The sequence below is a fragment of the Neocloeon triangulifer genome, unplaced genomic scaffold (assembly GCF_031216515.1).
Source record: "Neocloeon triangulifer isolate White Clay Creek 2 clone unplaced genomic scaffold, ASM3121651v1 ptg000014l, whole genome shotgun sequence".
Classification (NCBI taxonomy): Eukaryota; Metazoa; Arthropoda; class Insecta; order Ephemeroptera; family Baetidae; genus Neocloeon; species Neocloeon triangulifer.
The window spans coordinates 22,158,172-22,185,721 of record NW_026775556.1 but is presented as its reverse complement, the minus strand read 5'-3'; the positions used below and the strand labels follow the sequence as shown (position 1 = coordinate 22,185,721).

The 27,550-nt window shown below is 36.0% G+C and overlaps 1 protein-coding gene across 6 annotated transcripts in view; it reads left to right on the top strand.

The window, feature by feature from the left end:
* The window catches only part of LOC132199591 (apoptosis-stimulating of p53 protein 2), a 139,598-nt gene that overhangs the window by 94,171 nt on the left and 17,877 nt on the right, over window positions 1-27,550 (top strand). For 5 of the 6 annotated variants that reach the window (XM_059624426.1, XM_059624425.1, XM_059624429.1 and 2 more), the window contains one exon: window positions 19,447-19,720. In XM_059624426.1, the coding sequence (XP_059480409.1) occupies window positions 19,447-19,720 (274 nt within the window). Of the gene's footprint in view, window positions 1-13,131; window positions 13,408-19,446; window positions 19,721-27,550 lie in introns of those variants that run through there. The other variant, XM_059624427.1, reaches the window with a different exon arrangement.

Below are 27,550 nucleotides of genomic sequence, written 5' to 3'. Positions count from 1 at the left end.
AGTTTATAATCTTTCTGTACTCATGATGAATATTAACTTTAGCATTAAAATCTGATCAAGAAATCGTTGGTTATTTCCATTATCCAGGTTCAATTTATATGATAAGAGATGCGCATGAAATGATATTTAAGCTATTCATTATTTTAATAAGTATTATGGAATTAAAAATTTATTCATTAATAATTCCATATAATGCAAAATTTTAGGCAATTAATTTTGGAACCCGTGTTTCTATAAACATTTTGTGTGGCTAAAAAATTCTTTTCTGCGAAGAATTTTTGGAAATTTTGTATACGAATTGAAAATAATAGAAGGTATTATTTTGCATTTGTTCTAAAAAATTTGAGGCCAATAATTATTTGAAACAATCTCTTAAAAATTAGGAAATTGTTTTAAAAATAAGTTTTTCTTAAAACGTCAACAATTAAGTCGAATAAGATAAAAAAAAATAATCCAAAGAAATCTATGCTTTCTATTGAAGCATTATGAGTGCTCCAATTTTTCGCATTATAGAATCTTATTGATTTCATTATAAATTTTCACCTGTAAAAAAAATCATATACGCCAAAATAGATTCATAAGTGAACAATATGCGTGCAAAGACCTCCAGCTTATTTCTGAACCACCAAAAGACCTTTTACGTTGGACCGTAAAAGGGCACCACACACAAAAAGCACCCCGAGAGTTGTAATGTTTTGATTGCCAGCGTGAGCCAAAGGAAGGTGTTTCATCCCTATAGGTCGTGCAACTTTTATGAACGGACAGTGTTGCCGAGCAAAAACAAAGAGGCAGATTTTTTGCCCCCCACTCCGGGCGAAACTTTTCCCATTATCTGGTGCTCGCCCGCGCGGCCGGTGGGTGCGAGAGTTAAGTGGTGGTGCTTTATAGTTGTTGTTTCTTGATGTAACAGCATCATCCTTATAAACTCCGCGACTCAATACGGATCATGTAGCACACAGATCTGCCTCTCTCTCTCTCGGCCTGATGTGCGGTGTTTTTGTTGCTGCCTGAGCGCGATAAATTGTGCGCGTTTTTTTTCGCCTGCGGGCAACGCCAGGCAGCTCGGCCGCCCGTTCGCAGGGGAGGATTGGATAACGAGAGTGAAAGCCTGAAACGCGAGACTCTACACCGCAAAACCGCCTGTGCTACCGGAGCTGCTGCAACAGTGACGCAGGCACAGATAAGAGCCCAAGAATCACGATCAGATTTTCCACCACCCTTTGTTATAAACTTGGAGATTATTTTTAACAAAGAAAACTGCTACAGGCTCAAAAAGCAGCATGGGTTTACAATATAATATGCGGTCTTCTATATGAAAAAATGAGAATAATTTAGAAATTTTATTTTAATTTAAAATTCCTTGTAAAATTTTGTTGTTTATTCATCTGGAAAGACTAAAAAGTTGAATAAAAAGTGCAAAATTAAATATATTTTTTTTTTAAACTGTTTTAAGTGTTAGAAAGAAAATTAGCATAATGTTTTAATTGAATTTAAAGTAAAAATTCTAAACAAATTGTAATAGATAATTTAAACAATTAAAAAGCTTATTTCAATCATTGTCTAGAACAAACATAGTTTTCAAAATAAAATTTGTTACAGGAGGATGCTTTGCTATAAAAATAAAAAGTGCTCTATAAATTTTTCAGAGAAATTCACAATCTCAATCTACTTGAAGAAATTCCAATAACATTAAAGAGGTAAAAAGAAGCCATGCGTTGGAGCAGTTCTGACTCAACAGAGCAACAATGAGTAACGATGGCTTTATTTGAATTCCTTAGAACGCTAAAAAAATCTCTTCAAATTCAAATTTGGAGCATTTTGATACTGGAATGTTGAATACAACTAATGAAATAAATTCCACCACTTTTTGTGAGCCAAAGTCTTTTTAATCTTAAATAAAAAAATTTTGATTTTCTTTATCGGATTTGGTGTAAAGAAATTTTGCATTTAAAATAGATACAAATTAACACGAAAATTTTCGTTTAAAATTTAAATAAGCTCTCCTCTCTTTCGCAAACATTTGTAGCGATTAGTAGAGTCGTTCTGTAGCAACAACAAGTAGAAGGGAGCTGAAATCTCGGCAATTACTCAAAACACGCCGGTGCTTGTTTGAGGAGTTAAGCGCGAGCTGCACGACACGTCTCATGTTTTCGCTCAGCGCCTATATGTAGATGTGGTGTAAAAATAATCCTTTCCGACAACAGCAGACGAGGAAGGAATTCAGCGCATATTAAACCTGCCGCCGAGAGAGAGAGAGACATGCAAGTTGATAATAATATAACGTGCGGCCCTAAATTGTAAATCGCGCGACTAGAATATTCACTCCGCAGGGCGCGAAATAGTCTCTCTCGGTGCAGTGGCTGTGTGGGTGTTGTTTCAGAGTTTTACACCAAGATAAACATTTATTTTACGCCGTCGGCAAATCACTACCACTGCTGTAGTGCAGCGCTAGTTTTCATCGCGCGACACCCAGTTCTGCATGTGTCCTGTCTATTTGTTTTTCCGTCAGAGTGGCTAAATGACATAATTATGGCCGCGTCTGACGAGTGACGAACCGGCTGCGCTCACAAGTTTCAAAGTTTGTTTAATCAAAACTGTTGAAACTAACAGAGCAAATATTGATTTTAATTAAATGTTTGCATGTTATATTGAGGAGAATTTTTCTAATTTAATTTCAAGTCGAATTAAAACTTTAAAAGAAGACTAAACCATTGATTTTTTTTCAAAAATTTAATTCTGATAATAATTCTATAATAGCCAATGAAAATAAAGCTTGTGGCCAATTTCAGGAAACATAAGAGAGGGTTGAGATTTTTTGATAAAAGCACATTTTCATTACAAATTTATTGCCGACCTAAATTTTTTAAACAAATCGATCATCAATATACTGCGCTGTTCATTTCTTTTTAAAAGAATTTTTAGTTGAAATAATAAATAATTCCAAGTATTTTTATATTAGCAAAAAGTGTCACAAATGTTTTTTTTTTTATTAACATAATAGTCGATTTCATCCTCAAATTTTCAAGTTTGTACAATTTCTCTATTCTTACATTCCGAATAACTGAATTTCTTTATTAAAAAAAAGGAAGAATTCAAATATTCAAAATAATATGACAATTCTAGAATTCTAATAACTGTATTAAAAAACAAAATCAAAAGCTGTAAGTATTTTTCTACAACTACCACAATTAACGCATGATATTTTTACTTACAAAAAAATAACATAAAAACACAACCAAAGAGTTTGTCTTTTTTTTATGAAAATTTCAATATCCCCGCGGGACTGGCAATAAATCTCAGCCCCAAAACACTCCTTTGCATCGGAGCACTGTTTGTTTATTTTATGGCCGGATATACATCTTGCCTTATTGGTTTCTCCACCAATGCGTTCTTCTCGCCAACAGTGGTGGCGAATTTATGCACCAGCCACTTGTCAAGCGGCCACAAAAAGCCTGGAGAATCGTGATTTATGCCACGTATGCTGGCAATAAAAACCGACTGAAATGATAATAAAAAGTCAGATGTTTGCCTTTCCAAGAGCGGCGTATCATCATCGCGTTCACTCATGAAATTAAAAAAAAAAAACGCAATTTCATCCTAGAATTTTTTTGTTCGCTCTTCATTAAAATTTCCATTCCGCAAAAAGTATAAATTATTCGGACCGAAAAAAGTTTGCAGCGGAGAGAAATGGAAATTGGGTGGGAAGGAAGGAAGGGTCTAATAGTAAGCATTGGCGTCACTGCCGCCATAAAACAACATATAATCTGCTCCGCTTGCTTTGGTCTAATTAAATGACTCACTTTTACTGCCCTGTTCATAACCATAATCCGGGTGGAAGTAATGAAATCCGCCCGGCGCTAGCAAACGAGCTGTGCGTGTGTAAGACCCAAAAACGAAAAGAGAAAGAGATAAAAGGGCCGGAGCTGCTGGGAAAAAAAATTAAAAGCACCTCCTGAATTATTCCCTCTTTTGTTCTTTCGACAATGAGACTCTTCGGCTTTTCGTTTTCCACCTCATCGCCCGAATTTAATCAGGCCTTTGCAACTTGTGCATAAACTAAACTCACACAGTATAATAATTTATCCGCAGTAGGCTTTTTCCCCTCGAGACCCTGTGCAGTAAAAACGCCTGGTGGTTCTGCAACCGGCTTGACCCGCCGCTGATCAACTCGTGCGCTAAATTGAATTAATCGTTAAAAGTTTATGAATATTTTAAGGGCGTCTCAAATTGCACGGCGCCTCTCTCTTTTTCTGATTAAAATTTACGAGTCTAGTTTAGTCGCTCTTTTCTTTTGATTCATTAATTAAGCTTTCGGTGCGGGAGGTGCCGAGGTATGCAAACGGCCGCGAATCCTCCCGCCTGTTTCTCCACTCAGTTAATTTAACGTGTCGCTTTTTATACCTCTGTGTGCGCGCGTTGGCGGGATGAAATATTAAGTTTTCGCATGATGAATTAAGAGAGCCAGTGCGGAGCCCGTCGCAGATGATGCGCGCTCTTTTTCCGGCTCGTCTAATTAGGCGAGGCTGCGAGGGCGGCTCGAGTGGTGGGATATTGTCCTTCCAATTATTTTTAATTAACCGTATGAATTAATCTTCTTCAAAGAATTATATTTATATAAAAATTAATTTAAAAAAATCTCTATACGTTATTGTTTTATCAACATTTTTCAATTATATTTTGCGCACGTTTACAAATTAATATTATATAATTTTAATTTTTAAGCATTTCAGTTTGATTTTTTTAGTATTTACATAAAGGAGTTGTTATATTTTAAATTTGTTTGACAATATATTTAAATTAATAGCAAAAAGTAATAAATATTGAAACTAATCGGTATGTGGATGGTTAAATTAAGATGTTGCAACCAATATTATATAAGATGAGAATATCCATAATACTGTACTGTTTCATTTCGTATCATATACAATTTCGTCCAACTGAAGTCAGGCAGAATAATTTTATAATAATACCAAATATATTGCTTAATTTTAAACCTTTAAAAATATTTGACAATACAAGGATCATAATTTTAAATTCTGACTTGATATTCATTTAATTAATTTTGTGCCTTCATGTACAATATTTACAGTATAATCTGTCAAGCTCAGAGTACATAATTTTGATCAAGATGAAATCCGGAAAGTAATCTTGCAAAGCAGAGAAGCCCTCGTAAAATTAATCTCGTTATAGTTTCTCCAGGCATCACCCACGTTTACTCAGGCCGTGTATATGGTGTATAGAGTGTTGCGAATTCATGCTCACCGACTCTGATCTTTGCCAAGATCATAAACTTTGCGCGCGCAATTACGCCATCACCAACAAAGTTTCTGTGTGCAGCAACGGAGGGTTGGCCGACCGACTTAATGCACCGAATTAATCAAATATTAATTATGGCGGGCCGGTCGTAAATTGCGCCGTCGGTCAGCCAGCCATGATCCCTCTCGGCGGTAATTATTTCTGGCCGAATTATGCAATAATAAACCGTCGCGTACGCATTGTTGACACACACAAAAGATAGGCGGCCCACGACTGCTTGCGTTGTTTACCCTCTTGGAGTTGAATGCCCGGCCGTCGTCCTTTGTGCCGGAGTTTCCTCCGGCCTGTTTCCTTTTATAGCATCAAACCTTCGGTCATATTACATCCCCGAGGATTATCTCTTTCGAGCGTCGAAAGGAAAATTCAGTCCGAAATGGACCGGCAAAAAATTCCCTCCAGCAGGTGTATGCAAAGTAAACACGCCTAATCTCGAGAGATTTTCGCACCCCTATAATGATTCGCCTCTTTTCGCTGCCGCTCTGGAGTTTTATGTTTGCTGCAGTGCTCGTAATTCTCGAGCCCCGGCCGCTTTTATTATCTAATTAAGGAACCTGCGAATGATGCATGGTTGCAGAGCTAAATTTTATATTAGAACTTTCTTGCTTTCTTTCTGTTTGCGCGCTAATTTGCTCCACCAAAGTGAGCAAACTTTGTCAAATTTTACTATGCGAAGAGCAAACTTCACTTCAGCTCAAAATTAGACTGTAACTTTTTTGCAGAGCAAGTTATTAACTTTTAGTGGTTACAACCACGAAATATTTTGGCATGAAGTTTTAAATTATTTTATGATGGTCAGTTTTCTGTTTGATTTATTTAAATTAGTAACTCTAACAATAAGTTAAAATCAGGCAATAAAATTTAATCCAGGAGCTTGAAATTAATTCTTTAAAAAACCATCAATTGCAAGTCTAATAATGAAAATTTGTATTCAAGCATCAGTAAATTTCAATTGAAAAAAAAAACATTGATCCGAACTAACAATAATCATGTATTATTACAAATTAAAAGTGCAAAGTACATAAAGCCACAAAATCAAAAAAATTTACCTATATGAAAAATGAAGAAATTTATATTAAAGAAACTGGCACTCAAGAAGACAATCATAATGTAATATTAGAAAACGGGCTTTTTCCTTGTTAAAAAAATGGCTCAATGAAGAAAATTCTTCATACCGTATTATTTTCCGTCAGTGTGCGACTCAAAAGCCGCAATCGCTCTCATTTCAATTGAAGAACGACTGATAAAAATTCCTCCGTCTGGCGCAGAAGGCAAAAAGCGTCATGATAGAGTTTGCCGTCGGTAATGAAAATACTCAGCCGCCTGTGAGTAAATAGGCGAAAAATCTGCTGATATAGAACAAAGCGGCTGCTCAAATGTCAAAGGTCAACTCGTTTTATTTTTTGCCTCTGCCTTCTGCTCAGGAGTGAAGTGAACTATTAAGATTATTAATGGAGCCCTTCGAGGACCCAGAGACGGAAAGTGGAGCGAATTTATACATTCGACTGGGAGCAGCTGCGAATTATAGCTATGGTACAACATCATTGGGCGAATATTCTGCGTGTTATCAGCAGCACCATATTTTATACGTGTGTTGTTGACAAAAAGGCTTTTCTTACACAATTAGGTCAAAAGCTAAAAAAATCTCTGCTTTCCGTAAATTTACATAAGAAAAAAAATATTAATTAAAAATACCATAAATGCCAAATTTAAAGTACTTGAAAACAAAATTCAAATATATTTGTGCTTCTTTTTTATATTCAAAAAATAAAAACTGTGAAAATATCACAATTCAATAATTAGCTCCAGAGATGTTGTTTCATTTAATAATATCAACAAAATATTTTTTGTCAAATTTTTGTAGATTACACAGACAATTTTTCAGGTCCGCCACCTTTTCAGAAACAAGTTGAAGCAAAGTTTGAGTAAATTATTAATTAAATGAACTATTGATTAAATTTACTATTTTCCTATTGAAACCTTTTAACCCACTTACTTTGGACAGATGTTTTTTTTCTGATCAAAAATCAGTGCTGTTCAAAAAACCTTTTTGTCAATAACGTTTACAAATTTCGACCCGCTGCGGCTGATGGCACTTAAGGAGTCCGTGTTTGCCAGAACGCGCGCGCCAGCAATTAAGCTTTATGAGCGAATCCATTCGGGCGGGAAAAAATGGTGGAAAGAAGTGGTTCCCTTCGCCGATTTTTATCCTAATCATGGCCCAGTGCTTTTTTTCGCCCGCGAGATATCATTATGGCGCACACACGCACCCCCCATTCGCTCAATATAGAACCAGAGCCAAATTCAATAATCAAGTCGCTGCTGAGAAATCCCAGAATGGATTTCGCCGGCAGACTCTTTCCCGAGACCGACGTCGAGAGCTCAATACAGAGAGTTTCAATGATATATCCAGCGCTGGAATTTATTGTATTTGATTCTGATTGAGTTTTCCTCCGAGTCGAGCCAGTCGAGCGGAATAAATGGCATAATGAAACCGCTCGTGTGATTGACGGCGTTTTTATGGGATTTAAATTGCAAATCGTCTCGCCGATCGTCTTATCGGGCGTGCTTACACGTGAGAGTATGACGGAAAAATTGCTTCACTGCGACCCATTTCATGCTCCATTTTCTCCGAAAACACGGAGCCAGTTGACTGATTACAGAAATGAAATTGGACGGGTGGAGTTTCAATGAAGAACCAACTCGGGCGTTTTCAAATTGTATCCTTCACAAATCTTTCAATGAACTTTTGAAGAGAGAGAAGATTATAAATCGAATTTGATGATCTAACCGATAAAGGATGTAATATTAATATTTATTAATTATTTATAATTTACAAAAGTTTTGAATTCAAAAATATATATATTTTTTTAATTTGCAATTACTTTGCAATATTTACATGATTTTTTCAAGAAGCATAACGTTGGCCTGCGAACGCATCCAAATTGGAAAAATTGGGAACATAATAAGGCTCTCGCTGCGCAATTATTAAATTATGCAAAACTGAATGTGCTGGTGTAATGGAGATAAAATTTCTTTTGTAAAACTAAAAAGTTTATATCATTAAAAGATATCAATTAATTTCTTCACTTTCTCTCATTAAATTCAAAATTTTAGAGAGTTTAAAATAAAAATTCAATAAAAATTGTAACCTAAAATTCCATATTTATTTTTGTTTCTTTTTTTTAAACAAAAAACCACATTCGACTTGCAAACAAAAGTTCACTCTCATTTCAAGCATTTGTTTCGTCGGCGCCAAGTATTCGGCGGGCCAGTGGAGCTTTTGAATTCAGAGTGCACTGATGATATAGCACTGCTGGAAACAAGAGCCTCCACGCTTTTGCCTCTTTTATTTTCTTCCTGTTCCCGGCCGCACTCTCTCTTAAAAAAAAGATAGATAGAGAGAGAGAAACATTGATCTGCGTGTATGTGTACTCTCGAGAGTAGTGCTCCGTGCCGGAATACAAAGGAATAAAATACATGAGAGACCAACCGACACACGTGCATTTTCGCGGACGCACGCCGCGTGAAATTGTAGCACCCGCACACGCCCGGCCGAACACCTCCTTCCTGTCTCGCGCACCAGAGCTAAAGGGTGCCTCGGAAGGAAGCGCTTATCGAATTAGTTGCATCTCCGACGACCCGCTGTGATCTGCGGATCGCTTTGGAAATCTTATTTGTTGGTGCTGGGTAATCTGCAGAAATATGTTCTTTTTTTAAAGCATAAAAATGTTTATCTATAAATTAAAAAATGAAAGGAGTGGGTATATTTAATTTATTTATAACAAAATAATTTATAACAATTGGTATTTAACTGTTCACACTAAAAAATGTTTTATAAAAATGCATTTACTTTAATTTAATGTAATTTTAAGTGTCCCAAAAAATAAATGTTATATTTATGGTATATTAAAATTTTGATAATTAAATTGGTTAGTTTTTTTAAGTAATTATAAAAATATATATATTTTTTTTTTAGTTTTTAAGGCGTATTTAATTTGTCGTATGTAAATCATTGGAAATTAACTCTGCAAATGATTGATATGTCATAATATTTTTTATTTTATATAATATAGCTTTTGATACACTACTTAAAATAAATATTTTTAAGAAAAATCCATCAATATGACGAATCTATCATATTTTATGAAGCTGAAAAATTATATAAAATATCAAGAAATATGAATGAATAAACAATTGGAATCAGAGCCTTCTAATTTTTTTTCCAGCTGATGTCCCAATTTTTTAAAGAATCTCAAAAAAGGCAACTGTCAAGGATTAATTAAATGATATGAGGCTGCAGTCACCGCCGCTCTATAAATTAGCGTGAAATCCGGGTGTAGCGCCAGTAAATGTGCACGTGTGTGATTGATGCTGGCAAATCAATTTCGCTCTGCTCGCATCTTATTGATGCCGCCCATTTATCATCGCACACTCTAGCCGAGCTGCGGAGTCATTTTCCATCCCAGTGCAACAACGGCTTGTCCGCTCTTGCTCTCTCTCTGAAAGGCCCAGAATATATATAAAAATGGGATATATTTTGCGATGAGCACAAAAGCATCTCCAGAAGAAGAATAAAAGGGCGGCCTTTCTCTCTCTCGCCCTGGTCCCATATGGCACGCTCTCGCTCGCTGCTAACTTTCTTCTATTGATTTCATACCGTCCAATAATACAAAATGTGTGTGTGCCTCTTGTTTTTTAAGTGCTTTTGCCGTTGGCGTCAGAAAAAAAGAGGCAAAATTCGAGCTTATATATAATAAAACTGCTGGACCCGCGCTCGGCAATAATTAATTTTACGAGCGGACTTTTGTATAGCTGGATTTTGTCCTCTGTTTATGACAAGCATGCGAACCGCTGTGGGAAGATTTTCGCGAAAACTCGGCAGCTTTATGTGCAGATAAACTTCTTCTCGCTACTCCGGCGGCAGTTAACTCGGCACAAATGCCTATGTGATGCGAGCATTACCAGAAAAGAGATCTCGCAGTCTTTGTACAGCACTCGACTTGAAAAGGTCGCGTGCATATGTGTATAATTACGCCACTCATACATTTGCAGCAGCGATGAAATACTTGCAAAATGTTTGCTAATTAAAAGAAATAAACGTGTTTGAAAGAGAAATGTGACTGAGACCATGAAAAGCCTCTCAAAGCATTCAAAATCTTTGAACAGAATTTCTAAGAAAATTCAACCATGTTTGTTTGCTACAGTAACCATGGAAACATTTCAGAATTTTCAAAATAATTTATTTAAATTGTGTTGATATTAATACAAGAGAATTTACATAGTAATTTTTTCGCAGTACTACTTATTTTTCAACTTAAATAGGCTAATGACTTATTATTTGACAAAACTACTTATTTTAATTTCATCTCTAACACGGTTCTTCCTTTTGGTATTTCATGTTAAAAATTAACAATTTCTAAATCTCTGTTATATAAAAAAATTATTATTTGCTAAAAATGTCTCGCATTCATGATTTATTTGAACTTAACTGCAAAATCTGCTTTAAAAAAAAATCTGGAAGAACAAATAGTGTTGTCGAGAACAGAAAAGCCCTTTTTTACTTGTAACTTGAGTCATGAATCAACGATTAATGCAAAAAAATTAAAGATTTATGGTTTTCATTGATCATTAAAATTTAAAGTGATATTTTTTTCACCTCTCTGTAAAGCCTGCATGCCCGAGACAATCCTGAAAGAGTACTTTGCGAAAACAAAAACTGAAAAATTCGGAAACAAAAGTGAAATGCGGATTATGCGGCAACTTAGAAAAGGGAAACCCGTGCGGAAAGCTCGCTTGTTACCGCCTCTCATTCTTTCTTTCTCTCTCATTTAAAACAGCGGAGGGTCTTTTGTTCTCATTTGGGCGAGACAACGCGGGCCGAGCATAAAATTTGCAGCGCAACACGCGAATGTACAGTGCGCGTCATCACAGCCCTCGCACCACGTCGCCGTGCATCATTAGGGAAGTTAATGCGTTAAGATAGAGGCAAGAAGATATTATAGAGGAGCGCGCGTATAAACGCAAATAAAGCACCCTCTCCGTGCTAGATGAAGGAGCGCATCCGCCCCGGTGCTGCTCGCGCGCGATGTGATAGTGGCGCGCCAGAATAAAGTGGTGCTCTCTTGGCTGCGGCGAAACGAGAAGAAGCGCTCGGCCCTGTTTTCGGCACATTCGCAGCGCCGCTCGTTAGCAAGAGACTATTTTTTTATACATGCAGCGCCATCAAACAAGTATCATGGGCTGTAAAAAGTGGTACCGTCGTATATGCCGCGGCTAGATCAGAGAAAAAAAACTGCTAAAGAATTTGCTTAGAAATATGCTCCTGAAAGTGAGCTGCGAGGGGATCTTTCTATTCTCACGGGTTCTATAAACATTTTTATATGTTCAAAACTTGCAAATCTTGAGAGATTTTTTAATATAACTCTCATATAATTATCAAATCCAATTCAATAATCAAAAAGCTTATTATATTTTATTGAAAAGCAAACAATTTTATATAATATCAAAGGGAAATATTGAAATAAAGTTAAAAAAGCTCGTATTATCTTCATTATTTGTCTTTCCATGATCTTGCAATTTTAAGTTTCCACTTTTCCAGATAATTAACTTTGTTGAGTTTAAGATTTGAGTATGCTAAATTAAGCATGAAAAAAAATCTATCACTCTCAACTGTGTGCCTCACAATATTCTAACAGAAAGATTTTATCCTAAAATAATTTCCCGCAGAAAGTCCTAATTTTTTTGTCTTACATTCACACAAAAAAATGTCCCAACAGAAAATATCCTCATACTGAAGGTTATGAAAATCCATGATGGTTTTCAATAATAACAATTTTTATTTAAAAATCATAAATTTTTTAACGGGTCATTTACAAGCCCTCACAGAATTAAAAACCTTACAAAGTGCTTTGGCAAAATACTTTACTGTGATTCTGATTAATCCCAAGGAATTGATTTAATTTAATATTGTTAGTAATTCCATAACTAGCGTTAGTTGCCAATGTGGAGCCAAGTTTATAATTTTTACACATTTTCTTTTGATTAATATGATTAAATAATTTTTTCCCCCACTTCTTTAATAATCTAGATGAATCAATTCTTGTTTAATATATTATTCTTCATATACAAACAAATATAAAAATTTGCTATCTAATTATTTTAAATTTATGTAACAATGTTTAAGAGTGGTCAGAAAAAAATATGAAACCAATAATATAACATAAATTTATAAATTATAAAATATTAAATATTACAAATAATATATTATGAATTTAATCAGTCAATATTTTAATATGTTTCTATAAAATTTACATGGTTAAATTAAACTTTAATTTGATTATAGCTCTGTTTTATAATCTATAACTATATAATGGTTATGACAATTTTTAACATTGTGAGTTCAAAAAAGTATTAGAGAACCAAATAAAATCATTTTTGCCAAAAGTGTATTTTTGTGAATGCTCGAAAGAAAGGAACTGTGTTTATAAAACGAGCCACTTTCGGCGCAGCCACACACTTTGCGAAAAGAGGCCCGGCGTCCACTTGTGTGTGTGTTGGTCTCGGTGTACATGGCGAGAGACAGCACAAAGCATTGTTGTGTACAGCATTTGGAAACATAAATAGCCGGAACAAAAGGGCACGGTGCGACAGTTGCGAGCCAAACACCCTCGGACGGACGGAAGGGGCGAAAGAAGAAGTGCAGAGGGTGCGCGCTTGCGTTGAGTGTGGATGGGTCGGTGGGTCGGTCGGGGCGGCGTTGGCGACGGGCGGGCACAACAGTCGCCGAAGAGCTGCGAACACGCGCGGGGCTCGTTTGCTCGCCGAAAGAAAATGCTCGCGTGCGTATGCCACCCGCCCGACACCCGGCTCTTCTCCGGCAGGGCCAGCAAGAAGAAGGGTGCGGCCGAGTTCAACAACAACTCGGTGATGCCCAACAGCTCGCTGCACGCCCTGCTGATCAAGTCGGGCGCCGCGATCACTCATCTGCCCAGCAAACCCAAGCCTCTAGAGAAAAAATGCACAAGTTCAGTGCAACCCGCGAACACCGCCAGCAAAACCGCCACCGTCGAGGGCCAAACGCACCCTCAACAGGTACACTTCTATAAATCATATGAAAATTTTTGATTTTTTTTTTTTAAATCATTGAATTTATGTGAAGAATTCAAATTTTTTTTATACATTTGAAGTGAATTTGTTAAGTGGTGCTTTTTTAAGTGGGCCTTTATTTTTCACGTTTTTAATTAGAAAGATTGATTATTGAACATAAAATTAAATCTTGATTTTGGAGGATTTTCGTCTTCGAATGCAATTTTAAAAATTTTAAATTTTCAATTATTTTCCACTACAGTTGTTTTCCAACACAATTTATAAATTGCACGTTAATTCATATAAATAATTCATTATTTCCATAAAATTATAATCTGAAAAAATCGGGTTAGAAATTTTGAATAATGAAATATTTAAAATTATAAAAGAACGGTCTCGTCAATTTTATTAACAGTGAACCAGAAGAGCATCAAAAGAATCATTTTTAATGCTACCATTAATTTTAAACCAAATAAAAAACCATTTATTTAAATTTATGTAGTTTTTATTTGGTGGCAGAAAAAATTTATTATAATTAATTAGAAACAAAAATCATAATTTTTATGTCATTTAAGAAGCACATGGGCGAAATACAAATGCAACAACTTATTGTGGAATCCACTAAATAAATTAATCAATTAAATTTATGCTTCTCTGAGTCAATCTTAGACCAAGGCGAATTAATTATTTTAATTAAAATCTTGCAACTTCATCGTTGATAAATACACAGAACAACTTTTAACTCAAGCAAACCATTACTGGAAGTGCATATTGGCAGAAAATATAGTGAGCTGTCGGGTTAAGTAAGACAAGCGTTCAATACATGGCCGGTAATTAGGATTAATGCTTTTAGCGCAGACACGAGAGAGCAGTGGCGAATAAACAAGCGAGCAACTTTGCTGTGAAACGACCGCAAGCGCGATTTTGCGGGCATTTTGTTAATTAACTAAGCGGACACTGACAATGAGTGAAAGGCGCTCGCCACACCTCGCATGATGGACTCAAATTTGTCCAATTTCACACAAAAATTTAATACTGAAAATTAAAAATTAAAAAAAGTAAGCTTAATACTGGCTTTTGTTTTCTAATCTCTGTGTTGCGAAATTGAGAATAAAAAGACGTCGGATTTGTGCTGTGACGTCAAAATTTTGATGAAATTCCTGAGCTTATGTCTCTCCAGGACGGCTAATTGATACAGTTTATTAAAACACAGGGTCTTGGCGCAAAATTTCATATATAATTAATCATCTCTGATGAAAGCCACGCACGGATTTTCCGCCACTCTCTCGTCGTTAAGACTTTATCCCCTTTAGTCGTGCGAGGCCTCTTTAAAATAAAAGAGAGAGTATGTATGAGATGGACCATTGAAATCTGCTGCGCGCCTTCGTACTTTGGCCGAGCTGGAGAAATGATTGATATCAACGGCAGAGACCTATTTCGCACCCCGTCAGACCAGTTTGCCGTGTAGGGTTAGTTACATGGCGCAAGGGGTGCTCGCCGGGCTACAGGGGAGGTTTTCCAGATCGTTCAATAGGTGGCCTATATGTGTGTGATTACGTATTGTTAGTAAGTAGGAGAGTACACGAGAGAGAGAAGTGGCGGCGGCTGATAACAATAATAATATCGCTCGGCTGGAACCGTCGAGCATCTGCTTTTGGCGTTCTGCACGCGCGGCGACATTCGCCAACCCTCTCTATGCAATCGGCTCCCTCCGAACACGGCTCGTGAATTATTTGCTGTTTGCTCGTATGTGCAAGTGAACGATGGTGATGATGGATGATTTTATCTCCAAGGGCGTGCAAATGTAATCATTGCAACGTAAAATTTAAATTAATCAAATTATAAATTAAGGAACAAGGAATATTACAGCAGTTAATAAATCAGGGTTTGGTAGAATTACTAGAAAAATGATTAAATAAATATGCTGAGTCCAAATGAATGGTATAGATATTAAAAAATTCCTGGTTAATTGCAATTAATTTTAACAATTAGTATTACACCTGCACATTTATATATTTACTGCGCAATTCATCCGTAAATCAGTATTATCAATGCACCAAAAAAAAAACTGGAAGAGTAAATTTTTTATTTACTTACATTCACAACTCAATGATTGTGCGAGTGTTAATATATAATTTTAATTAAACATAGTCTAAATGTAAAATTATTAGTGGACATAAATTTTCCTTTTTTTAGATAAAATTAACAAGTGGGTTGACTAAATTTAAAACATTTTATTAAAATAAAGCTAAAATGATCTCAAAAATTAAATCAATATGTTATATTAAGCTACAAAAATTATTTAAATAAAAAAAAAATGGAAATAATGCTATTTGCATTTAAAAAGTTTTTTTTGTAAAAATTAGGTTTGTCATTGTTCAAGTGAAGAGAATTTAAATAATTATATTGATAAATATACCTTACGCCACCACAATATTAATATTTTCACATTTGAAAAAAAAGCAGGTTACTGAAGATCTGCGCCGTTGTTCCCTGGTAAATTTAAGCAACTTATTTAGAATCACCACATAGTTTTTTTTTTTTTTTTTTTTTTTTTTTTTAATTGAAAATATTAAGAACTGGATTTTTATACATATATAAGAATATAAGAAAGAGATAAATAATTGCAAAAAAAAATCACTTACATAACAACTGCGCCTCTCTTTGAATCCAATAACACTGTCAGCATAACGAAATAAGTCAAACATTGGCTTCGGATAAGCTCCTTTCGATCAAAACTTTTGCATCAAAGGGCTTAAGACGCTTACGGGGGCATTAATTTGCATCGTGCCTCGCGCACCTGTCCGTAAACACACCTATGCTGTTTGTTTTATCCGGTTAGGGCAAAGTCAGAGCAAACTCGTTAATCAAAGGACGGACATGTGACGACAAGTCGAGCGAGCTCGGGAAAAAATCTGAAATAGGTCAACATTCATTGGCTGGAGTTTGATGCGGCATCGACAAAGAAATAAAGGACCTTAATCCGAGCGGCATTCGAGGCGATTAATGCGCACCTCTTTGCCACCGACGGCTGACGACCGCCGCCGGCAAAGGGTTTGATTAAAAAGAGAGCGACCGACGTAGGGTGAAAAAGTTTCGCCGACTTGTTTTGGACCTGCCGGCTGCGATAAACCAGCCGCGCTCGAATTAAATTAATTAAATTTCAAAGCCGCCGAGCAGAAAACTCTGGGGCGAAATCCCGGCGGCCGCTTTTGATTTGCCATTCAAGCTTTTTTGATTCACTGCCATGTGTATGTTTGCCGTGAATTCACGAGAGCTGCAATTCAATCTGCCAGCAATAAAAAAACAACTTTGCTCACTTTCCTTCTTTTATTTTTTGAATAAAAAAGTTTCGGACATTACTCGGCCAAGCCGCTCACGCCCCGCCGTTATTTGATCGATTTTACCGGCAGATCGCAAAATTTGATGTTCCACATACCGATAATAAAATTATTATGCCCGCCACGCTGACCAGCAGCCGTCAGTTGATTGAATAAAAAATAACGAGGGCCGCCATTCGATTAGCCAGCAATCCACGCAGCGCTTTTTCAGCGAAATTTGGCCTCATTATTCAAACCGATGCGAGTGGAATGCTCTTATGGGCACCTGACCAGTCCGCGCTTTTGTGATTGCAATCGACCAACTGAATGAGGTCCGGTGATTAACGATTGTGTGCGAGATTTTTTTCATAATTTCATTCCAATCACGGCAAACGAAAGGTAAAACGTCATCGATTGGAAATTTCAATGCTGATGAAAAAATAAGTCGCTTTCATTTGTCAAATCATTAAATATAAATCTTAAATAGGGATTCATTTAAAAAATATTATACGATCAAACAACATGAATTTTACACTCAAATTTGACAGCAGTGAAATATTTTGCAAAACATTTGGAATGATTCGTTGGTCAAAATTAGCAACAAAAGTGAAGAAAATAAGGATTTTTGTAAGACTATTTTTTTTTTTAAATAAACTGCTCTTCCAGTTTCAATCATGATCTGCTACCCTTTTAGACCTGTAAAAAATTATTGCATTGAAAATTTCACAATTCAGAGAAAATTGAAATTTATAATTATTTTAAACCATCAAAAACTGTTATCAAAGACAGAGCAATAAAATAAATAAAATTAAATTATTAAGTTGCTTAACAAAGCTAAAATTTCAGTAAAAACAAACCATATAATAAATAGGGAGAAGAAAATTATACTGTTTTAACCAAAAAATTCAAAGTCAGGTTATTCAACGTATTTTTTTCCTTTTACCCGTATTTTCCGTTTGTTTTAAACAACCAAAACATCGTTCAAATAAAATCTCTTTGTGTTCCATAAATCACCACTGTTTAGTTAAAAATTTGTTTAGTTTACAAATCCATTCTTTTAATATCATTTTTCCGCATGGATAATTTTGGAACAATGAAATTAAAAGCCTGGAAGAAAAAATCTACTTTTTCCATCCTTGTAATTTTGCAAACGAATGAATCTTCTGCTTCGAAAATTAAAAACAAAAAGCACCACACATTTTCCGCAATATTTTCCGAGTTTATAATTACACCAACAGCTTCGAAGTGCAAAGAAAAAAAAATGGAGCAGCGTTCTCGTGCGGATTTGCATAAGGGAAATGCGGCGTTAAAAAAAGTGCATTGCTGCTTCTCTCGGGGTGCAGCAGCAAAGTAAGCGCACATAAACCCTTTTTGCACTAGATGGCAAAGACAAAGGCGACTCCATTTTTCGCACCACTGCGTGCGAATTTAATTTAATTACAGAAACGACGTCGCCATATCTTTTCGCGCAAATTTCTAACACGCAAAGGGATAAATTTAAAATGAATTTCTACATTGCTACTTTATTCAGAGGCGTAGCCTTATTTGGATTTAGTCGTGCACACATCCTGCGGCCGAAAGAGCGAGAGAAAGAGCCGTGGGGTGTGTTTGAATATTATGTCCCGCGTATGAGTCCCGTGCGAAAATCGATGCTCGAACAACAAACTTCATTATTAAAATGCAAACTTTCCTGCCCAGCGGTCGTCGAAAACTCGCATAAAAACTTTTTCGATTTGGCGCTTTTGGCACTGAGAGCAATGGATTTTTATGCCTGTTTCAATCAACGGCCATTCCCTGTAGGCTTTGAGTTAATAATCTGGTTGTAAAATTAACCAAAAACCACTTTGGTGTTTGACTAGTGGATAATAAATTAAAATTGGGGAGGTACAGTGCGCCTTTAATTTTTACAAGGAAAGGGATTTTAAATGTTTTGTTGGAGCAAAATTACCTGATAGTTAATTGAAAAACTACTTGAATAAGAAAGATAATGACATAAGCTCAAAAAATTTTAATTTAAAGAGCCGTTTTGTTTTGAATAAAAACCATTTCCAACCAGAAAACAATATCTTAATTTTTTTACATAATTACTTTTACATTGCTAACGTGTATATATAAATAATTTACTGATTTTATGATTGCATTTTAATAATATTGTAATATTAAATTGCAATTATTAAAAATAATTTTTATATTAATTAATTGTATTTCACATATTACAATTTTTAATTAAAGAGTATTATCCATTAATTCATGTTAATCCATTAAAACCTTGAATTTATAATATAGATTCATAGGTTTTTTCATAAGTCAGAATGCAAATTGTTACCTATTATCGCTCTGCTCGTAATATGTGTTGTATTTTAATTTCTTTATTCTAGCTAGTATGACTCTTATATATGAAATAATATCAAAATCTACAAAATTACTCACAATTCGTGTGAGATGGAGTTTTGAGTTTAATAAATTCAAAATTTTATTTCAAAATGATGAATACTTCAACACAAAAGCAATTTGTAACCACAGTTTTGTATTGCCTATTTCATGCTGTTGTACTCAGATGGTTTATTAAAAATATGAAAAAATAAATTAGGAAATGAATCTAATGTAAATTTTGTTCAAATGTTATATTTTTACTGTTCTTTCTTGCATTCTACTTTTTAAAATTTGATTATTATGATGACTTTTTTCCAAATTTGACGTCATTTTTTTTTAATTTTTTTTTCAGCTGCCGGAGGGGGCAGGATTGACGCTGAGCGAGCTGCGCGAGATGGCAGGTCGACAGCAGCGTCAGATCGACTCGCAGCGGCAGTTGTTGGCCGCCAAGGAGCAAAGGTTGCTCTTCCTGAAGCAGCAGGACGCGCGCAGCCACGCGGCCGCCGCCGAGCAGGAGCGGCTGCGTCGCCTCCGCGCCAGGGTCGAGGCGCAGGAACTCAAGTTGCGAAAGCTGCGTGCCCTGCGAGGTCAGGTCGACCAGCAGCGCGGCTCAAACGGCGCCCTCAGTGAGTACCTTTCATTTTTTTTACCTCATCTAGCCAAATTTAGGTGGAAAATCTAAAAAATAAAATAATTTAAAAAATTCCCACAGTCGAAAATGCCACTGGGAAAATTAGCTTTGAAGAATGGTCAAAAAATAATATTTTGATATTTTGTAGGATTTGAAAAAGATATTAACAGGAAAATGATCAAAGTGAATGAAAAATTTAAAACAAGGTTCAAATTAATTCTTTTGTGTTTCTTTTTGTAAGAAACTCGAATTTTTGAATTTATTTTTTTTATAATAAATTCATACCGAATTTCAAAAAACACAGTGAATCCAGAAAAATACTAAAACATTTCTGGATTTTATTATATTTTTTTATGTCAGAGACCAAAATTTACATTTATTTCAAAATTTAGTAATTTTTTTTTTTAATACTTAATGAAAAAAGGATTTATACATTTCGCACAATTTTTTTCTCTATTTGCTGTGTGGCAATAAAGAAAATGCCACGCGGCGCGAGTTGTTTTTCGGCTGACTCGGCTGGTGGAGAATGACAGGCGGAGGGACGGACGGACAAACAGGACGACGGGAAAAATTTAATATTGTGCGCATGCAAAACGAGAGCGACGACAGCATCATCTGCTGTGCTGCGTAGCCCGCAGGTTATTCTGCAAAAGGGTCGTTCCCGGCTCGGTCGCTCGAATTAAGTCTTGGCCGCCGGCCGCGTTTTGTATATAATATTCTTGCTTTTCCGATAATATGCAAATCTTTGGCAACAGCGAGTAATCTCGGCCGGCAGCACAGACCAAATAATATGTATGCTGGTAGAGAAGAGGAAACGAGCAGTGAAATGGGAAAAGTTGGACTTGCACGAGCAGTCTTTCAGAATCAGGAAAACAAACAAAGTTTTCAAGTTTCTTCCTCTCAAGTGCAATAGAATTAAATTATGATAAAATATTTGTAAACTCTAAACAATTAACCATCAATTTATACTTCAAAAGCTTTATTTTGCTTTTTACATTTAAAATTAAAAAATTATTATTCAGTTTAAATCCAAAATAATGCATTGGCGTGAAATCTGAATAGACTTGTTGTGATTTTTATTTCAAATATTGAATAACTCTGGCGAAAAAGTGGATTTTTAAATTTAAGTGAATTTTAGATCAAAAATTACATCCAATATGTTTTCCAAATTTTCTGATGAAAAACGATCACGGAAATTTATGGCCCACTATTTTTCTGGTAAACCCTTTGGAGGTTTATGCGCTGTTGACAATTTCTATCTGCTTTAGAATTCCATTAACTTGGGCAAGGTCGGCGAGGAATGACGAAAACAAACTACCCCTGCTCTACGTGAGCTGATAAAAATGCTAATTCGCCTGATGAATGCACCCGGCCGAGCACATAAAGCACGTTTTTCCACGCATTTCGCGCGCTCGTCTCGATTCCCTTCCTTAACATTATGAATTCATTTGTTTGTTCGCGAAACTGAGCGAGAGACAGTTGTTGTTGAATTTGCAGGCCGAACGTGACTGTGAGGCGGCGGGTCATTGCCGCACTATCGCGTGTCACACAGACTGCCTGGCAAAATAATAAGGGTGGGCGGGCGGGCGGCCTTATTTGTATTCCGCCTCCTGCTTTCTCTCCACATCTCTCGGCTCCGCTGTGGCGCCTCTTTTCTGTTTTTTGACCGTCGTGCCACAAAACGCGCGCCAATGCAAATGAATACAATTTTTTGCGCCTGCATTTTCCTCTACATTGTTATATTCTCCTCTCTTAAATTCGGAAATTCGCGAAGCGAGGAGTTTTAAAATGAATAATGTTTGCAAAATTTTCGTAATGAACAAAAAACAAAAAGTTAAATTCTTTATTTTTCTTCTCGTGAAATTAACATAATTTCTGGAGTTGCTTTCATTTAATTTTGGAAAGGAAATTTATTTCAGACTTAGAAAATTGCAAGTCGTAAACGTTAAAAAATTTTATTTGCACTGGAAATTTTTGAAAGTTGAAATTAAATTATGTAAAATTTTTGGGCTAAAACTAATTGTATGGAATAGTTAAAATCGAATAAAAGATTTATATTGGTTTTATAATTACATTTTGTTTTAAAATCTAATAATAAGCAAAGAAAAATCTGAAAACAGTCCAGAAAAAAAATGAAAAATAATGTTCCAAGATCCTAAATTAATTTATTTTATTGTTATAAAGTCCATTAAATGAAATTTTAGCCAGCAATTTAGAATTTAAATGACATAATCCTCTCATCTACCGCCATAATTAGAGGCCTTTTCTTTAATCTAACCCTAATAGCATTGAAATAAATTGAGAATTTAAAAAAATGTTGCTTTCAATTTTGACCGAATCAATGAAGAGCTCAATTTCTGTTGACTTCTTCAAACTCTATTTAACCCATTAACGTCTTGATGGCCTAACAAGTTGGCCGTTCACTCTTGCAGCAGCAGCGGCTGCTTAATAAAGCGAGAATCGATATTCAATTTGACCCTGGCCGTAAATCGACTTAGCATTCCATTTTCCTAATAATATTTCACGCGTCGTGCGCCTGATAGATTTTAATTAGATGCGCGCGCTACGAGCTTTAAGGGTAATTTGTCAGAGTGCCGCCGCAACAAAATAAATTGCCGGTTTCCGTGCGTATCGATTGTTCGTTCGACTCTCTGCTTCTCTAGGTTTCGCGACTTTGCCGGGAGAGAAACTTTGGGCCTGCCCGAGAGAAAGAGAAATGAGGTTTGGTCCGCGTGTGTTTGTTCTTCCGCCACGGCTTGTTGGGACCAACTTTGTCTGCGTCGGAACCCCCAAAACCCCGCGCGTGTCACTCACGTCACCCCATATTTCTCAAGCCGCTGGACGGTCCAGACAAACATGACCGGTCGTTATAATTACTCTTCCCACCAAACATCAATTCTGAAACGGCTCAAACAAAATTCTTTAACAAACAAAAGGGGTTGAAAATACTCCAAACGTTTAGAAAAATAAACTTTTAACACAATTTAAGCTTAAACATGCTATTGCCTGATTATAATTAAATGCAAAAATTTCTTTAAAATTCTCGTAATTGGAGATTTATACAACAATTAAGAGCAAATTAAAAAGTAATACCAAAATTTAGTCCCCGGATGCCCAAGGGTATAAAAAGAATCTGTAAAAAAGTTTTCTCAGCTTGCAAGCCACATGCATGACCTAATAAATTTAATTTTATGGCGCACCATTCCATTTCCAAGATACCTAATATTATTAAACGTGAATAAAATTTACATCTTTTTTTGTTTTATATTTTAAATATGTCAAAAAAAGTTGAAATAGTGAACGTTAAAAGTAACAAAAACTTTGGAAATTTTAATTCAGTCTTGCTAGTAAAAAATTTATAATCTTGGGAATTTTCTGATGTAGTTCTATGAATACCAAATCAATTGTTTAAACTTCACCAACTAGGTCCGAGTCATAATTGAAATTCTTAAATTAATAAATATTATAAATTGATGCAACAAATGCAGAAATATAGGTAAAGAAGTCTACGATTATAAAGGTTGGTCCCTCAACTTGGTATGGCTTTAATAATTTGCACGTCACTGTAATTTATGAAAATATCAGTCCAATTCAAAACACGTAAGTGATTTATGGAAAAAAATTATATTTTCCCACAATAATTGAGCAGATTCCGCCAAAATTGTATAGATATTTCCTAGAACCTTTTTATCTAATCCACTGATTCCCAAATTCACTACACAGCTCGTCTGTTTTTAATATACGCGGTGGCACACATAACTCTTTCCGCGTGAAAAAAGCCGCGGCAAAAGTGATGGAACAAAGCCGTAATCTCTCTCGCGGATGGATTATTCACGTTCCGCCAAACGCAAATAGCAAACGCACCCCATCTCTGGCATATCCCACAGAACCCAGCCAACATTTTCGATCATCATCGGGCCGCGTGCACACGCTGGCCATTTACCACGGAAAAGGCCCATGGGGCGTCTCTTATACGCAAAAATTAAAATAAATATGTCAGCGGATGTACTTTTTGTGTGCTGGAAGTTGCTAAAAACGGATGAACACAACAGGCTCCTAGTTCCACCGAGAATTATTTCCGTGATGGTGTTTTTCACTTTTTTATTCTCTCCTACATCACGAGAGAGAAAGAGGTGAGGGATTAAATTAACCCTCTCTCTTTTGCTCCAAAAGAGAGCTATGGGCCTTGTAATATAATGAAAATGGTCCAAAATGTGGAATCGTCCCAGAATTTTTCACTTTTTCCGGAACAAGACTGCACTGCACAAAGGAACACGTTCGCACAATACCCGCGAGGGTGTTTTTCTCATTTTTTCCCTTCGCATTATTATTTTTTTTTTCGCCGCGCTTTCAAAAGACTCCTCTCACCTGCTTTTGTCGGGCGATTTTTTCCGAGGCATAAAACAGGAAGCGCGCATTTTATTTATTCATTCATTTCTCTCGCCACGGCGTTTTACGGCTGCGTTTTGTTGGTTAAACTACGCGCACAGCACACGTCAATGCCGCCGAGCGATATCGAAAAAAAAATGTATGTGACGCCCAGCCATGCGTGCCGAGAGCCCTTTGTGCCGATGGAAACGATCCATTTGCCGAAGCTTTTAGCGTACGTAGAGCAAATAATAATGCATGTATACGTGCAGCAGTGATTTATGTGGTCAAAGATGATCAGCCTCGAAATAATGAATTCGGTTAATATGGTAAATAGTTCAACAGCCTAACCTATGCATTTTAAGTCATTTTTTAATTTAAAAAATAATTTGAACTAAATAATAAATAATAATAGAACAATGATTTTCTAAAATAATTTTATTTTTTTTAAATATGTTTATTAATGAATAATACAACAGTATTTTGAATTTTAGCTTGTACTTAAATTAATTGTTGAATTAAAAATGTGCCCATCGGTAATGCAACAGTAAAATGGATATAGAAACAATTAATATATAGTTCTTGAGCACCGATGTGGTTGTATAAGAAAAGATGTAAATCTTATAGAATAACTTGATAGTTCAACAAGATTATCTTGACTTTGGTTCAGAGTGATTCTTTCATTGGATAAATAGTGTGATGCGGTATGTTCTATAAAAATTTTACTGTTGACGATAGTTTAATTCATTTCAGTGGTTCTTGAACTAGAACAACACAACATTTAGTTTGTACTTCAATATCATATTGGAGGTAATTTTGATCATAAAAAATTCGTATTCTTGAATGCAAGTAAGCTCTTGGATATGCAAAATTATTTTAAATATATTGTAAATTAAGGGAAAAAAAGGAATTTTACATTTTGACTTTTAAAATAAATGAAACTTTAGAACGTAATAGGAGTTCATGCAGCACCTGTTTTTTTGTTATATAAACTAAAAAGGTGGCTGTTTGCAGCTGCTGTCTGGAGTCTAACAATAAGGGTCGGAGAGGGTTGGCGAGTGGTGTGCAGCCAATTTAGTATTTGCGACTCGTTTATTAGCTTGGAAGACAAAGGAATTAGACCGGTTGGAATAAATATGGCACAAACAAACTCACAGACTGGCTTGCTTTAGTGCGCGGTACTCTACACTCGGTCTGCACACTCGGCCTGCAAACGGAGAGTAGTTTCTAATTACGTTTTGTAATTTAATTTCAGCGAGAAGCACAGCTCTGGTCGGAGAGCAGAAAAGAGTGCTTCTTTATGATAAGGCCGAGCTATAAATCCTGTGCCCTTTTGCTATTTATATATAAATAGTTAAAGCTCTTCGTGTATTACTTCACAAATGCGAAAATTCGCTTGCCAGAGTATTTGGCCTGCAGCGCTTCCACCCTGGTTTGTATGAAGCGAGTTTAAATGCCGCCGATGTCAACAACAAACCGGCTCGCAAAAAGCTTGTTTGCAATTCAGCAGCTGGCGAAATATTATATTATAATTCGCACTTGGATGGCAGACAGAGATAATTAGCATTGTCCAGACACGCTTTGTCTCGCTGGGTGGCGAACAATGAAAAACCATGAGCACTCGCGAAATGAAACACCAACGTTCGGAAGCGTTGGAATTTATGGAGGGACCTACAAAATCGGACTGAATTCAATCCGTATAATCAATATGATTACTTTTTTCTTTTGCAAATTAATATGAATGAATTTATATTGAAGAAAATCAAGTAATGAGTAAAAAACATAATTTGAAAAATTCCTCAATTTGCGTATAGAACGAGAAATTTGTTCTCTGTTTAAAAAATGGAAGAAATTTTGTGACTTACGACAAAATTATTTAATTCCTTGGTTGACCTTTTCCCCATAAAGCATTATTTGAATCTAAAGCTTGCTTATTTGGTTCAAGTTACTTACAATTAGTGAGAAAAAAACACAAAACGTCCCCAAAGGTTAAAATGAATTAAACCCTTCTAATTGTAAGTAAGAATTTTTTAATAGCAATTTTGGCCACAGTCTTGAAATTTTGAGTTCTTTTTAATTTAAAAATACAAATAATTCTTAGGTGTTGAAAACCAATACTGTGATTTGAAACGTAATTTCTGTTGAGGTGTTCCCTCCATTTCAAACGGCAATTTCAAAGTCGAGTGCGACCTAATCCAGACAAATAGCGGACAAAACACGGGGTGTCAATTCGCACACTCATTAATTAAACATGTCGAACTTGCACGTGTATATTTGCTGGTGCGAAAATAGTGTCACAGTCATTGGCAAACAAATAATCCATCATGCTCACCGCCGCTGACAAGCAAAACTCTGCCACCTCTAAAGAGAGACGAGCCATCTCGGTTCGCCGCCGTTTTTTGCGACCGGTTTTTCCGTGTCCTGGCGAAAATAATGGCATTTTGTTTGGGCCTTGTTGCGTGAGGAAAAAGGGAGAGGGATGATACCGGTCTCGTTTATTGCTTCTTTATTAACTATAAAAAGGAACGAGACCCCATTAAAAGTGCTGTAATAATAACGATTGGATCCGGCGTAGGTGTATTGAACCTATTTTTTTTTTATAATTCTTGGTTGGTAGGGCTGGTAATTTATTCCGAGAAGTATTTTATTAAATTTTTTAATGATTTAATAATATTATTTTTAATTAAAGACATTTCTCATCTCCTTCCGCCTTAATTTTCAACCTCGCAGTAATAACATAAAAGTTGTGAGAGGTCGACGCAGTTCTAATCCGAAAAGCCGGACCCTCTCAATCAAAAACTTGACTTCAACGCAGGATCTTCCAATCAAGTGTCTAACGCCATAACCATTAGTATTTGATCTACTGGATTTTCACTTCAATAATTATGTAAAAATGATTGAAATCATATTTCATAGAATTGTACAAAAACTGTTTTCTGTCTGGAATGCCGATGGAAATTGGAGAATTTCTCTTAGGTCAATCAACCCGTATTTATAAAAAAAATCAATCCACACACGCTCAAATGTCAATCAACCGCAGATTTTTCCCCGCTCATTGTAGAAATTAATCACACGGCGTCGTCTCTTTCATGCTCGCGTTGTCGTCGGTCTGTAATGAAAATTACGAGAGCCGAGTTCAACAATCGTCATTAATTTTTCACGAGCCAGCAGCGCGCTGTGGAGGCGAACTTTTGGAATTTATTAAAAGTTGTCGCTTGATAAAGCATCGTTATATTCCACTCCGTGCACCAATAGAATTTCGCACTCGCGGCTTTGGCACTTTGGTGGCGACCAACGTATGAATTTATCGTTCGTCGCTGCGGTCGTTTCGCTCGTGTTAATTATCTAAAACGTGGTGTCGCCTCACGCCGCCTAATTAACTGCAGCAAAGGTTCAATCAAGCGTGCTCGAAATTGATAGCTGTGAGCCAAAGGATGCTTTTTTAAGGTTCATCAAA